The sequence below is a fragment of the Pseudophryne corroboree genome, chromosome 3, assembly GCF_028390025.1.
Source record: "Pseudophryne corroboree isolate aPseCor3 chromosome 3, aPseCor3.hap2, whole genome shotgun sequence".
Lineage (NCBI taxonomy): Eukaryota > Metazoa > Chordata > Amphibia > Anura > Myobatrachidae > Pseudophryne > Pseudophryne corroboree.
The window spans coordinates 710,966,265-710,982,242 of record NC_086446.1 but is presented as its reverse complement, the minus strand read 5'-3'; the positions used below and the strand labels follow the sequence as shown (position 1 = coordinate 710,982,242).

General features: G+C 45.9%; 1 protein-coding gene across 7 annotated transcripts in view; it reads right to left on the bottom strand.

Annotated features, from left to right (window-relative positions):
• LOC135056670 (alpha-2-macroglobulin-like protein 1) overlaps positions 1-15,978 on the bottom strand; it is a 409,885-nt gene that overhangs the window by 195,351 nt on the left and 198,556 nt on the right. For all 7 annotated transcript variants that reach the window (XM_063962113.1, XM_063962120.1, XM_063962116.1 and 4 more), the window contains 3 exons: positions 13,101-13,250; positions 12,494-12,661; positions 5,432-5,540 (listed from right to left, as the gene is read on the bottom strand). In XM_063962113.1, coding sequence (XP_063818183.1) covers positions 5,432-5,540; positions 12,494-12,661; positions 13,101-13,250 — 427 coding nt within the window. The remainder of the gene's footprint in view (positions 1-5,431; positions 5,541-12,493; positions 12,662-13,100; positions 13,251-15,978) is intronic.

Sequence of the window (15,978 nt, the reverse complement as noted above, 5' to 3'; positions counted from 1 at the left end):
ACTTTGGTCTGCAGCTTATCTCCTCAAATAATTCACTGTTAGTCCCAGCTAAAGTTTCCTTTGGCAGCCTCTGTTCCTCGGTGTCGGCTTTTGTTGACAGTGGAGCTGCAGGGAACTTTATGGACTTAACGTGGGCCAAGGCCTTAGGTATTCCTCAGTTAGCCTTGGGTAGGTGTATCACCATGCATGGTTTAGATGGGAGTCCCTTGTCCAATGGGGTTATTTCTCTCGGTACACCTCCTGTACTACTTTCGGTAGGAGCTCTTCATTCCGAAAAAATTGAATTTTTCCTTACCCATTGCCCAGCAGTTCCAGTGGTTCTGGGTCACCCTTGGCTAGCCTTTCATAATCCCATCATTGATTGGCAGTCGGGGGAGATCTCACAATGGGGTACCATCTGTAATAAGGAATGTATTACGCTTCCCATCAGAATAGCTGCTGTCATTCCCGCACCCATTCCTGTGGAATACCAGGATTTTGTTGATGTATTTTCCAAGGGCAATGCGGACATTCTGCCTCCCCATCGGCCTTATGATTGTGCTATTGAGCTAATTCCTGGTGCCACTTTGCCTAAGGGAAGGTTATATGCATTGTCCGGACCAGAAACTGTGGCCATGAATGAGTATGTTAAAGAAAGCCTAGGGAAAGGATTTATCAGGCCATCTAAATCCCCTTTAAGTGCAGGCTTCTTCTTTGTGGAGAAGAAGGATGGATCACTCAGACCTTGCATTGACTTTAGAGCCTTGAATAAAATCTCAGTAAAAAATACTTACCCTTTGCCGCTGATTTCTGTCCTCTTTGATCAGCTACGTTCGGCTGTGATTTTTTCTAAGATTGACCTGAGAGGAGCATATAACCTCATCCGAATCAAGTCAGGGGATGAGTGGAAAACGGCATTCAGTACTCAGTCGGGTCACTATGAGTATCTGGTTATGCCATTCGGCCTGTCTAACGCTCCGGCAGTTTTCCAGGATCTCATTAACGATGTGCTCCGTGATTTTCTTGGAAGATTCGTAGTAGTCTACTTAGACGATATCTTGATATATTCTGACTCTATTGAACAACACGTTACCCAGGTGCGTCAGGTTCTTAAAAAATTACGTGAAAATCACCTATATGCCAAGCTGGAGAAGTGTGAATTTCATGTCACGGAGGTATCCTTTTTAGGGTACATTATTTCCCCTCGGGATTCTGTATGGAACCGAAGAAGCTCCAAGCCATCCTTAGTTGGGCGCAACCCACCAACTTAAAAGCAATTCAGCGCTTTTTAGGGTTTGCGAATTATTATAGAAGATTTATTCACTCTTTCTCCGACCTAGTTGCTCCCATTGTGGCACTGACTAAGAAGGGAGCGGATCCAACCAACTGGTCACGTGAAGCTGAGTTATCTTTTCAGGCCTTGAAACAAGCCTTTGTCTCAGCCCCAGTCCTCAGACATCCCAACCCAGAATTGCCTTTCATTGTTGAGGTTGATGCCTCGGAGGTTGGAGTAGGGGCTATCCTATCTCAGAAGGATCCGGATTCTCTAGAATTACATCCTTGTGCCTTTATGTCCAGGAAATTCTCATCTGCTGAATCCAACTACGATGTTGGTAACCGGGAATTACTGGCTATTAAATGGGCTTTCGAGGAGTGGAGGCATTGGCTTGAGGGAGCAACACATACCATTTCAGTTTTGACTGATCACAAAAATCTTCAGTACATTGAATCAGCTAAACGGCTGAATGCCCGGCAAGCTCGTTGGGCTTTATTTTTTACTCGTTTCAAGTTTATTATCACCTTCAGGCCAGGTTCCAAGAATACCAAGGCGGATGCCCTGTCACGCAGTTTTCTTCCAGTTCATGATAACAGTCCTGTTACTCCCATACTTCCGTCTTCAGTCATTCGGGCAGGCCTCACACAAGATTTATTTACCCAGTTAAAGCAGCTTCAACATCAAGCTCCTGGAAATACTCCTGCTGGTCGTCTTTATGTCCCTGAGTTTTTGAAAGCAACTGTTTTGACGGAGTTTCATGATAGCAAAGTTGCCGGGCATCCGCGGATCGCTAAGACTTTGGAATTAGTCTCCCGCTCAGTATGGTGGCCTGGTCTTTCCAAAGACATTAAGGAGTTTGTTTTTTCGTGTCAGGTCTGTGCACAGCATAAAGTTCCCCGTTCCTTGCCTATCGGTCAACTTATGCCCTTGAATGTTCCTCTCAGGCCATGGTCTCATATTTCCATGGATTTTGTGGTGGACCTCCCTCTGTCAGCTGGATGCCGAGTCATATGGTTGGTAGTTGACCGTTTTAGCAAGATGGCCCATTTCATTGCTCTTCCCCGATTGCCATCTGCCCAGGGATTGGCAGTTTTGTTCCTCCGCCATGTTTTCAGACTCCATGGATTACCCACTGATATTGTTTCTGATCGGGGTCCACAATTCATTGCACAATTTTGGAAGTCTTTTTGTGCCTCTTTAAAGATGAAATTGTCTTTAACGTCTGGCTACCATCCCCAATCCAACAGGCAGACTGAGCGAGTTAATCAATCATTAAAACAATATTTGCGTTTGTACTCGGCCAAACTCCAAAATGACTGGTCCGAGTTTCTTCCGTTGGCGGAGTTTGCTTACAACAATGCCTGTCATTCCTCCACCAATGTGTCTCCATTTTTTACAGTTTTCGGTTTTCACCCCAGAGCTAATTCCTTTTTTCAACATTCCTCTGTCTCCTCGCTGACCTTGACCGCTCATCTCAGACTCATTTGGAGAAAAGTGCACCTTGCTCTCAGAAAAGCGGCATTTCGAGAGAAAAAAAATTCTGACAGGCTCCGGCGGCCGTGCACTTTTAAAGTTGGAGATAGGGTATGGTTGTCGACTCGCAACATTAAACTTCGACAAACCTCAGCCAGATTGGGCCCTAAATTTATTGGACCATTTCATATTATTAAAAAAATCAATCCAGTTGCTTTCCGGTTACGTTTACCAAGAACTCTCCGGATCGGAAATACCTTCCATTGCTCCTTGTTGAAACCATACGTTTCTTCCAGTAGATTTCCTCGGAAGATCTCTCAGGGGAAATCACCAATAGATGTACAGGGTCAGCAGGAGTTCTTGGTGGAGAAGGTTCTCGATTCCAAGTTGTCCCGGGGTCGGCTTTATTTTTTGGTACATTGGAGAGGTTATGGTCCAGAAGAAAGGTCTTGGGTCCTGGATGAGGATCTCCATGCCCCGAGGCTCAAAAAGGCATTTTTTCGAGAATTTCCTCAGAAACCTGGCCTTAGGGGTTCCTTGACCCCTCCTCAAGGGGGGGGTACTGTTAGGCGCCGAGGGTCCGCCCGTCAGTGCGGCCCGGCGCCTAGCAACTAGGGACGCCGCATGCGGACAGCCGCCGGCTCCCTAGCAACGCTAGACGCCGGGCGCACGGAGCCGCTCAGACCCTAGCAACGGGGACGCCACTGTCGGACCGCGTTCCCCGTTGCTGGGTCTAGATTAATCACCTCATTGGTATCCTGGCCGTGCAGCATGCAGCTGCACGGCATGATTGTTAATTACCCTGTCTGGCTCTTGATTGGAGAGCTCCCAATTAAAAGCACTCTCAGGACTTCTCACAGACGCCGGTAATAGCTTCCTGTTTGCTGTGTCTGTTGCAGAGAGTTTTCCAGTCCTGTCTATCCGGTCGTTCCTGTCCTCAGTGGTCCAATACTCGGAAGTTGTCATCTTTTCCTTGAGTCCAGACCGAGCACCTTTAACATCTTGTGGTGTTCGTGAGTCGCGGCGTAGCCGTGTGTTGCGGCTTGACCGCTTACTATTTATTATTTTGTTATATTGTGTTTCGGAGCTTTTGCGGAGGATTCCGCTCCCACAGATCCACTCTGGTATCCAGCGGTGCTGGATAGGAGTAACGGATTCGTGGATTTTTGGTTGTCCTTTTCCCTGGCGGTTTGTCCGCACATACTTCTGGTTTAAGTTAGTTAGCTTGTAGCCCCTGGCCTGGTTGCTTAGTCAGAGGGCCCCTTGTTATCACCCTGTCTCGGATTTCCCTTTGTCTCCCATTAAGACCTGAGGGGGCATCGGAGTTGGGCAGACATAATCCGCCCTTCAAACGCGGCTGCCATGGGCCCAAGCAACCATAGTCTCGCAGGGGATTTCTGATAACACGGGCGAGACAACGGAGTTAGGGCGCCAGGGGTTACTAGGCTTTCCTGCTCCCGTAACCAGCATTCCCTTCCAGTACTCTGACCTCCGTCATAAGATCTCCTCTGGTCAGACGTACTGGTATCATAACAGCCATCCTGTCTGACACTGCAGTGCCACTCCTAGATGGGCCAGGTGTTTGTGTCGGCCACTTGTGTCGCTTAGCTTAGCCATCCAGCGACCTTGGTGCACCTCTTTTTTTCTTTGCATCATGTGCTGTTTGGGGACTATTTTTTAAATCTGCCATCCTGTCTGACACTGCAGTGCCACTCCTAGATGGGCCAGGTGTTTGTGTCGGCCACTTGGGTCGCTTAGCTTAGCCATCCAGCTACCTCGGTGCAAATTTTAGGACTAAAAATAATATTGTGAGGTGTGAGGTGTTCAGAATAGACTGGAAATGAGTGGAAATTATGGTTATTGAGGTTAATAATACTATGGGTCAAATGACCCCCAAATTCTATGATTTTATTTAGATTTTTTTTTTTTAGGGCTTTTTATAAAAAAAAACAAAAAAAAAAACGAATCCAAAACACACCCGAATCCGACGAAAAATTTTCAGGGAGGTTTTGCCAAAACGTGTCCGAATCCAAAACACGGCAGCGGAACTGAATCCAAAACCAAAACACAAAACCCGAAAAATTTCCGGTGCACATCGCTACATGTAACCCACACATGTTAGACAGCTTTATTTTATGTCACCCTTAGATAACAGTGGTGGTCATTCCGAGTTGATCGCTCGTTATTTTTTTTCGCAATGGAGCGATTAGTCGCTAATGCGCATGCGCAATGTCCGCAGTGCGACTGCGCCAAGTAAATTTGCTATTAAGTTAGGTATTTTACTCACGGCATTACGAGGTTTTTTCTTCGTTCTGGTGATCGTAATGTGATTGACAGGAAGTGGGTGTTTCGGGGCAGAAACTGGCTGTTTTATGGGTGTGTGCGAAAAAACGCTGCCGTTTCTGGAAAAAACGCGGGAGTGTCTGAAGAAACGGGGGAGTGTCTGGGCGAACGCTGGGTGTGTTTGTGACGTCAAACCTGGAACGAAACTGCCTGAACTGATCGCAGTGGCAGAGTAAGTCTCGAGCTACTCAGAAACTGCTAAGTACTGTCTATTCGCAAATCTGCTAATCTTTCGTTCGCAAATCTACTATGCTAATATTCACTCCCAGTAGGCGGCGGCTTAGCGTGAGCAAAGCTGCTAAAAGCAGCTTGCGAGCGAACAACTCGGAATGACCACCAGTATTCCTACAACAGTCTTACCTGGTCGTCTAGCCATAGTAACACGCTCAATTTCAAAATATGGTGTTTCTTCTAAACATTTCACAGGCTTCTGAATGTTTGCACTTGTTATTATTTTTAACCGCATGCCCTGTAAGAAAATGCAAAGTAACATAATTATTATTGTCCAGTACTTGCCCCTTATTGATCATTTTCATACATTGGCATATGCAACATTACAGGTTTGTTATGAGGACATTAAGTTTGGGTGACACATCAAAAACTCTCTTTTCAGTAATTTATCCGAATTTTGACTCAAAAATTGTCAATTACACCCAAGGGCGTCTCTAGAGAGGAGGAGACCTGTGTGCAGGCTCCGTCTGGGCTCCCTCTCTATCCGGCAGCGCTATCGCTCTGGGCACTAGTGTCCCTAGGGGACCCTAGCGCTGTCACAGAGTCTAGAGTGCATAGTCGAATCTCCAGGAAAATGGCGCGGCGGCTATTTTCCCAGTGATTTTCCTATTGCGCATGCACAAAACACCAGGAAAATGGCGTCACACCATTTTCCCAGTGATTTCTGCAGCGCTGCTGCTGCGGCATGGGACTCAGTAGGGTAAGCATGAAAAATAATGGGTGCAGGGTGTGCAGTGTGGGCCCCCTCTGGACCCCGGGGCCCATGTGTACCGCATACGCTGCACCCATTATAAATACGCCAGTGATTATACCAAATGTCTTATACATTGAAATATAGCAAAAACATGTTCATGTTTTTTGACTGTAGTGACCTTGAATGGAAAATTAATAATATTAATTAGACCCAAACTCCAGGCGAATCAGAAGTTGTACCCCATGCTCTAGATTACCAGACACTGCAGTGTTGGGACTGGGTGAGGATTTGGGAAAGGAGCATTTTTATTTTACCACCATACATTAAACAGCAATAGTCCAGTGCGGGGCCAGATCAAGGCTGGTGGGGGCACAGCGGCAACAGCATTGTGGGGGCCTCCCACTAGTTAAATTGCTGGTAAAACCATGAGCAGCGCCCCCCCCCCACCCCCCCCCCCCCCATCCTCAGTGTACCTTTAAACACACACACAGCAGCACTTAGGCTGTCGGGACGTAGAAGCAGGGACAGCGAGCCGCTGCATCAGGCGTGGCCAGTCAGGATCAGTGTTTCATAGGAATTCACTGCAGTATCCGCGAGACTGCATGTACATAGCTCCTAGCAGGCCACTGACAGCTAAGCTGCTGGAGTTACACTACTCCACTTGCAGTGTGTGGGGGGCCCTAATGTGTGGGGACACCGGGACTTTGCCCCTGTCGCCCCTCCCTTAATCCGGCCCTGGTCCGATGTAGTCAGGTCCTCCATTGAGAGTTATAGAAGAAAGGAGGAGCAAATACCAGAGTAAATAGGCCGCAGTGTCCCGGTGACAGATTATAACTATACAGTAAATAGAGACACAGCTGTCTGATTCTGTAATGTATGGTATTTATTTACTGATTTTTATAGTCAGTCGATGTTCAAAAATCAATTTGCCAGTCTTTGTGTTTGATGTAATTATGAGCTAAAAGAAATGATATCTGCTGTAATCTGCAGCTAAATGAAAATTTCAGGGATGTTGTCATCAGAGTCGGACCAGCCCACAGGGGAACAGGGGAAACCACCTGTGGGCCCTTCTCCTCTTCTAGGGATCAGGTTCCAGACTCTATCCTAGTGCACTTGAATTATGCATTATACATATGTTACATTATACTTCACAAGAATATGGTTTATTATATACTTAGCAAGGGCCACAGAACATGTACTCTGTAATGGTTAGCCAAACCTCTGTGATGTCTGCCGGCCCCAGTGGTGCAAGTATGCGGGTACACTCGGGTACGGAGTACCCTTAAGAATTTGGCAGCGGGTACGCAGTACCCACTACCACACACTTTGCCGTTACCACAATTATAATGTGCCACAAAGCAACAAGACCATGGTGCTTGGCAGCATGGCGGCTCCTCCCACTTTGTCAGGGTTACTGGGAGTGCGACAGTGGCTGTATTTTCCAGGTTATAATGGAGGCATTACTGTATATTGTTATTAAATTGGGGGCATTACTATATATTTCTATTATACTGGGAGTATCACTATATATTTCTATTATACTGGAGGCATTACTATATATGTTTAGCCTTGCCTCCAGATTCCCCCCAAAAAAGGGGCTGTCACGTGGCCACGCCGCTAGTGTCATGTAGCCACTCCCACTAGCAGCATGTGGCTACGCCCCCTCACAACACATGGCCACGCCCATTTTTCGACACTCAGTACCACTAAGAAAATATTTCTACTTGCACCACTGGCCGGCCCACACACAGAAACTAGAAATATTACGTTATAAAACCATATTAAAAAGCTGTTATTAGACTAGCTAGAATGTACAGTATAGTGAATCCATTACACAATATGCCGGACTGTTGGGCGACTGGTACTTATTACAAATACATTTTATAAAAACAGTGCAAACTCCTTATAATATATTTTCTATTAAGTTCATTAGTAGTGGCAGGTGCAATCCAATTATCACACATAGGGCCAGGGCCGGACTGGCCATCTGGCACTTCTGGCAAATGCCAGAAGGGCCGATGGCCATGTGGGCCGGTCCAGCGCTGACTGAGACACGCTGCTGCTCAGTCCGGCGGCAGCGTGTCTCAGCTGTCAGGAGAGGAGAGCGCCCACCAGCGCGGCGGCGTACAGCGGACTTCAAACCAGCCGCCGGTTCGTGAGCCAATCAGAGCTCGTGGACCGGCAGCCAATCAGACGCTGCCGGTCCGCGAGCTCCGATTGGCTCACGAACCGGCGGCTGGTTTGAACGGAGTCCGCTATACGCCGCTGCACCAGACACAGCCACGCTGGCGGGCGCTACCTCTCCTGACTCACCCGTCCGTCGCAGCCGGAGCCCGGAGGAGCAGCAGCAGCAGCAGTAGTGCAGCAGCGGTAAGCAGCTGCAGCACTGGCTGCTGTGGGGGCAATTGTATACCTGGCACTGTGGGGGCAATTGGCTGGCACTGTGGGGCATTTGTATACCTGGCACTGTGGGGGCAATTGGCTGGCACTGTGGGGCATTTGTATACCTGGCACTGTGGGGGCAATTGTTTACCTGGCACTGTGGGGACATTTGTATACCTGTCAGGTATACAATTGCCCCAACAGTGCCAGATCCACAATTGCCCCCACAGTGTCAGGTATTACCTGACACTGTGGGGGCAATTGTGGATCTGACACTGTGGGGGCAATTGTGGATCTGGCACTGTGGGGGCATTTGTATACCTGGCACTATGGGGGCATTTGTATACCTGGCACTGTGGGGGCATTTGTGGATCTGGCACTGTGGGGGCATTTGTGGATCTGGCACTGTGGGGGCATTTGTGGATCTGGCACTGTGGGGGCATTTGTGGATCTGGCACTGTGGGGGCATTTGTATACCTGGCACTGTGGGGGCATTTGTGGATCTGGCACTGTGGGGGCATTTGTATACCTGGCACTGTGGGGCATTTGTATACCTGGCACTGTGGGGCATTTGTATACCTGGCACTGTGGGGCATTTGTATACCTAGCACTGTGGGGGCATTTGTATACCTGGCACTGTGGGGGCAATTGTGGATCTGGCACTTCACTATTGGGGGCATATAATGTAAATTTCGGCTCATACCGGGTGCTATAATGTGAATTTTGGCTCATACTGTGTGGTATAATGTGAAAGAGGCACCAGTACTAGATAGTATAAGGGGTCCTACTATTGTGGTGCATAATGCGTATAAGGGGTGTATGGTGTGATAAACTACACTGAAGGCCACGCCCCCTTTTGAGTGGCCACGTCCTACAAACTTCACATTTCCATACCCCCACTTAAAAATTTCCACTTCAACCACTGGTTGTGTGTATTTTAATAGAGAATGATGTACGCTTGTATGTTGTTAGAATATTAATTATATTTGTAAGAGCATAGACTAATAAGTGGGAGGAGTCAGGAATAGTAAGGGGAGGAGTCACAGAGGTGGGCCTGTGTGCTTCAAGAATGCCAGGGCCTATTTTTAGTCCCAGTCCAACCCTGCATAGGGCCTAACTCAAGGTCTGATCGCTTGGCTGCATTTTTTGCTGCCCTGCGATCAGATAGTCGCCACCTACAGGGGATAGGGTAAAATCGCTGTGCAAGTGTGCGATCGCATGTGTTGCTGCACAAAAATCAGTTTGTGCAGTCTCTGCTCAGCCCAGGGCTTACTTATCCAATGAGACTGAATCCTTCTGATTGGGGCCGGAGCTGACGTCAGACATCCTCCCTGAAAGCGCTTAAGCCCGTCTGCGTTTTTCTGGACACTCCCTTAAAATGGTCAGTTGCCTCCCACAAATGGCCTCTTCCTGTCAATCACCTTGCGAACGCCCGTGCAAATGGATCATTCGCACCATCCCATCGCTGACCGGCGATGCCCGTTGTAGCCGTCCGACGCGCCGTCGCACTACAGTGCATGCGCAATTAGGATCTAATTGACCGCTGTGCGAAAACGCACAGCAGCGATCAGATCTGAATTAGGGCCATAGTAAATCTATAGTACTTTGGGAATCAACTTGAAGGTCATTTTGGGATCCTATTATTACATTGTTATGCAAGTGAAATTATAGATAAGTGTCAGTAGTACTTTATATACTTTACCGTTTGTCACCTATATTTGTTTATTATTTATACAATGCATATCTGACCTGCTGTGTTTCACTTGTTAATTGTTCCTATTACCATCAGTGAACAAAACATGGGGGGTATCTTATTAGCTGTGGTAATTTGCAGATGCTAATAGGTATGCCAGGGCTATCCTATTAGCCCCTATGCGCCACCCCCCCTTCCTCGATGCCGGCACTCAAAAGCATAATCCGCGATAAGATGGCTGATTGAGTCGCGATAACTCATGGGAACGGGAACTTAGCCCTGATACCATGTGTTTTCGCGCAATGAACTGAAAGGTCCTTTTTCGGCCGATAAAAATGAACCGTAATTGGATACCACGATAATCACCATCGGTCATTAATCACGATATCCAGGTAAAAATGGATCACAATCAATAGGAGACAGACCAATTCAGAAAATGTATGGAATTCATTCTTCAACTTCTACCGTTATAAAAAAATATGTATATGTGCATGAGTATTTGTACCGTATGTGTGTGTGTATGTGTGCGTGTGTGTCACACCAAAATGTTAGACAGAATCACCCCTTGTTTTTAGGTGTCAGGCCACTGTACCTAGGGGAGGAGTGTATCACATATGTGGCTGCAGCCGCGGTAGTTTCTTTTTCTAGTGAAGTGCTGTCCCTCTCAGCCCTAACAGAGGAGCCAGGTGACCTTTAAGTGACCGTTTCCCCAGAGCCGTCACCGAGCACGTGCAGGAGAGTCTGACGAAGGTCCCTGCAGCTAGAAACACTAAGGGGTACATTTACTAAGCAGTGAAAAGAGCGGAGAAGTGAGACAGTGGAGAAGTGCCCATGGCAACCAATCAGCACTGAAGTAACATCTATAATTTGCATACTATAAAATTATACAGAGCTGCTGATTGGTTGATGGGGCAACTTTTCCACTGGCTCACTTCTCCGCTCTTTTCACTGCTTAGTAAATGTCCGATTAATTCTCAGGAAAATCCCCCTCAACTGATTGGGGACTTGGATTGCAAGGTAAACGAGCCTGGGGGCTGGCTGTCTCCAGTGTAATCCAGGCCAGTAAGGTGACAAAGGAGAGGCGGAACTCCCAGCAGGTAAGGGATAAGAGGCAGCCGAGGAGCAGGAGAAAGCTCAGACACAGATGGGAATGTGCCTGTGGTGCAGTCTCACCATGTAGCTGCCAGGAGCTCAGTGTGGTCTGGTGTGAGAGAGGGGATGCCCAGAGGCCAGGAAGATGGGAATGGCAGGAATAGTCTGGGTTCAGCCACTGTACACTGACACAGAGAACTGCACAGTAACAGAATCCCGGCTGTGTTGAGCCTGCGCTAAGATCAGCGGAGGCTCCTACTTACTGTACTTTCAGTAAGTGGACTGTTGCTAACCCCAGCCCAGAGAGGAGAGGAGAGGAGATATGGAGCCCTAGGTCCTGGAACCTGCACAATGGATTCGGCAGGTGCCGGTACCGGCTACTGCGCATGTGCAAACCCCCGGCTTCTATGGATTGCATTGGCTGCAGCCCATAGAAACTGGATTTTTCTGTGTGAAAGGCAGGAAGTGGCTTCTAAGAGGAAGCCAGTTCTTTGCCTATCACAGCCTGGTCTGGCAGTCCTGGAGGGAGGAAACACCTCCCAATGGAACTACATACAGTGTCTGTAACTGACAGGTAGGATTTCCAATAGGAAGTCACTGTCAGTCACAGTGAAGTCAGTGCAGCCTCACGGACTGTATCTGGCTCGCTGACACTGAGGAGTGGCAGATTTTACCTGGGGTGCTGCAGTCCTGCAGCCCATAGATAAAATCTGCCATTGGCTAAGACCTACAGAAGACCCAGGCAATGAGTACCCCAGAAGGTCCATGGTGAGGACCCCTGCTGGAAGTTCAAGAGGCTGCAGGTAGAAAAAGAAAAGATCCCACAGTATACCTCAGGTGCTGATTAGGCTCTGCCCAAGGCTGGAGTAAGACAAGAGGGTTTACAAAGCCCTATACTCCTATAAGTGGGGACATCTAGAACTGTCTTTTCCACAGGTTTTATCTTTTCCGCATAAACCTAATCTGGTGCGCCACAAGTTTTTACTAAATTTGATCAATTACATAGACTGTTTTATTGTTATTATCCTTCTCATTTTTCCTATTAAATTAAGAATCTGTTTTTAAAGAAAAACTGTTGTTGGTAATGTTTTCCCAAGTTAGAATTTTCTAAAGTCTTGCCTGTCTGATAATACCTCGAACCCAGTCTTTGTAAGTACCCCACCCTCAATTTCATTTTTCTGCAAATCATAGGGGTATTATATATATATATATATATATATATATATATACACTGTTTACAGTATATTGCAGATATTTTTTTTCTCAGTTACACATCATGTCATGCAGTATGTACAGTTTGCAAACAATGAATGTGTACAGTCAGATATACCATAAAAAAGCTGTATACATCAACACTGCCTCGATCAATGTTCCAGTTTCTATATGATCGTCTAGGAGACGCAGGTAATAATCCATAGTAGGGATCACATTCATCTTCATTTTCCCTTATACGATGATCATATTCTCCAGTAGACCGGTATGGGAAGAGATTATAAACCTTTTAAAAATGGAAAGTAAATATTAAATTGGTGCCTTTGACAACAGTATCTTTCTGAATCAGTATAACAGCCTTTCCTGTACTGACAAAGTTATTTTTTCCTCTACTGGTTCTCACTCTATGGCACACTGACGGCTCGCTACTCACGCGAGATCCCACATGCAGTCAGGAGCCGGGGGACAGCCAGGGACAGCTCTGTTCTGATTTAGTAATAAATGTGATATAAACGCGAGTGCTGTGTCTGCAAATATGATACTGCATAATGTCATGCCATGTCATCTGTGGGATGAAAACACTCGCTCTATTGACTGGTCATGCACCACCAGTAGCTGACCATAAACCTACAGGGCCAAACCACACACTATTCCATAGACCTCTGCCATAGTATTCCCAAAGTGTGCCCTTCATGTCCGAGTCCAACACTGATTACTGCACTCACTTTATCAGCAGTCAGCTCTTTCTCTGGTTTCATTAGTACCACACTCTGATCCACCACCCTCAGGCCACAGAGAGATCCTGGGGCTGCCTGAACACGGAGTGATACATCTGTTCCTGGGAGAACTTCATCTGGAGAGAACCCGACTGATACCTGGAAAACAGAGTATTTGAGAAAAGAAAAAGTAATAATGACCTACAATCTTCACATGTAATTCCCCTAACAAATACTTGCACTTTGATGGGTGCAGTCCTTGAAAACTGTTGATTTTATTCATTTGCACATACAATCTACAGATTTCCAGATATGTAGTTAGTAAATTATATAATAATAGTACTTAAAGGGATACACCAATTGTGATGCCACTGAAATATAGGGGGACAAAGGACAAACGTACTATAAGAGGTAGGTTTCCTATAGCTTCTAAAACAGGTGGTGGTGTAGCCCATAGCAGCCAATCAGATTAAAGAAAGCACAGTGGTTCCCAAACTTTTTTGAGTCACGGCGCCCTAGAGTATCAGAATTTTTTTCATGGCACCCCTACCCCTAAAGTTTCTTATTCAGATATTACATCAATTTTATTGTGTTTATATGTCATCCATAGGCTCCGTTATGTGGTGAGGAACAAGATGGGCCTCTGTTTGTCCACATATTTTATGTTTGGCAGCCACCAGCACCAGTTTTGCCTATTACATTGATCATAAATAATTTGAATTGGTCCTGGACCACTATCCTGAGGCACCCCTGCAAGTGTCCCAAGGCACCCCAGGGTGCCACGTCACACAGTTTGAGAACTACTGAACTAGCATTTCTCTTTTTGATCCTATAAAATTATAGACAGATTCTGATTGGTCAATATGGACATCACCACTGTTTTAGAAGCTTGAGTAAATCATAAGAGTGGGTGCACACAGAAGTTATGAGAGAATACTAAATATTAAATGATAATGTTTAAAGTATTCTATTTAAATATGTAAAATCTTGTAAATTAAAGAAAGAGTCTTAGATTGGCCACTTGATACAATAGTTTAGATAAGAATGAAAGACCCTGTGTCCGACAGGTAGTAATTAAAGACCCAGGGGGAGATGTACTAAGCCTGAAAAGTGATAAATATCACTGTGATAAAGCACCAGCCAATCGGGTCCTAACTGCCACGTTACAGGCTGTGTTTGAAAAATGACAGGAGCCGATTGGCTGGTGCTTTATCACAGTGATATTTATCACTTATCAAGCTTAGTACATTTGGCCCCCAATGTCCAACAGGTACAGCAGTAAGGAATGTGTCTACCGGGAGGCGGTAGGATCCCGCCGGATGGAATCCCGGCGGTCGAAATACCGACGCCGGAATCCCGACCGGCACAATCCCGACATATTCTCCTTCCGTGGGTGTCCAGAGGGCTGCGCGGCGAGCGAAGCGAGCCCGCAAGGGGCTGCGTTCCGCTCGCCACCCCTGTCAGGATTGTGTGGTCGGGATTCCAGCGTCGGTATTTCGACCGCCGGGATCCCGTCCAGCGGGATTTAGTACTGATCCCTGTCTACCAGGTGGTGTAAGTAAGGAAAAATATGTAGTGATTATCATTATTATTATTATTATTATTATCCTTTATTTATATGGCACCACAAGGGTTCTGCAGCTCCTTACAAAGTACATAAAGAAATGAGCAGAACAAGAAAACAGCGACTTACAGAACAAGATAATGCAGGACAAGTACATGGTTTATAAACATTGCTGCATCAGGGGACAGGACACTCAAATAATCACCAGGGTGGCAGAAACCAAGGGTTAGGTGCCACTGTAGGGAGTATAGAGTAGATGATAGTATAAGTAAGGGAAGGAAAGAATAGAAGGTGATATAGAGAAAAATCACACCCAGATTAAAAATAAATCAAACACCTTGTGTTAGAAAAATGTAGTCAGAAGGAGAACAGACCTAGGCCATGGTGCAGGTGGGATCTCATTTGTGCACAACTGGCACCCCGTGAAGGAGAATGGACCCGCGTTTCACCGAAGGACTTGATCATAAGTCAACTCTAGTTATGTTGTCTTACATATTTTAGATAACATACATTAAAAGTTATTTTCTAGTATTTTGTATTTTCTAATAATTTGTTAGCCCCAAATATTATTTTTGTTCTTTGCCCTCTTGTTACAGTCATACAGTCTTACTACTTTATTAATCTAGAGTCAGTACCAAAATCCTAACTGCATTCTTTCTGGAGACAATTTTCTAAAGTACAGTAGGTGGGTGTTCTGAGATGATAAGAAAAACAATACTATCATCTTCCCTGTGCAAAGTCTGTTCCCTCTTGTTTTGATGCCACTGTAAGACACTGTTTATCTTGGAAAATGCAACCTTTATCTTATTATTAGCTGTTCTACCCGTTCTTTTCACTGGAGTTTATTATTTTCACGGTTGTACATATAAATGAATGTTAATAATTTGGTAAATCTATAGAGATGTAAAGTTGAGACATCTTAATGTTGTAAGTAAATATTAATCCATGGTGTTATCCGAGGAGCACCCGTAGCAGATACGGCAAAAAGTGACAGGACCATTTTTGTAGTTTATTAAATTCTACATACTGGAGGTGCAATCCAAATTTTGATCCGATTGTCAGTTTTGGTCGTTATTGTTCATGCAACGCAAGCCACGCATCAGTAATGATGTCATTATGTCAACCCTCTTTTCATCCACTTTGAGACGGTTTATTAAAAAACTAATTATGTAGTTTTCCTATTTCCCACCTGAAGGATACCTATGTTACATTTCAGCTTCCTAACATATCAGGAAGTAAGAGAATTAGTGATGTCAGTGAGTGAGTGAGTGAGTGAGTGAGTGAGTGAGTGAGTGAGTGAGTGAGTGCTTTTGCATTTATATA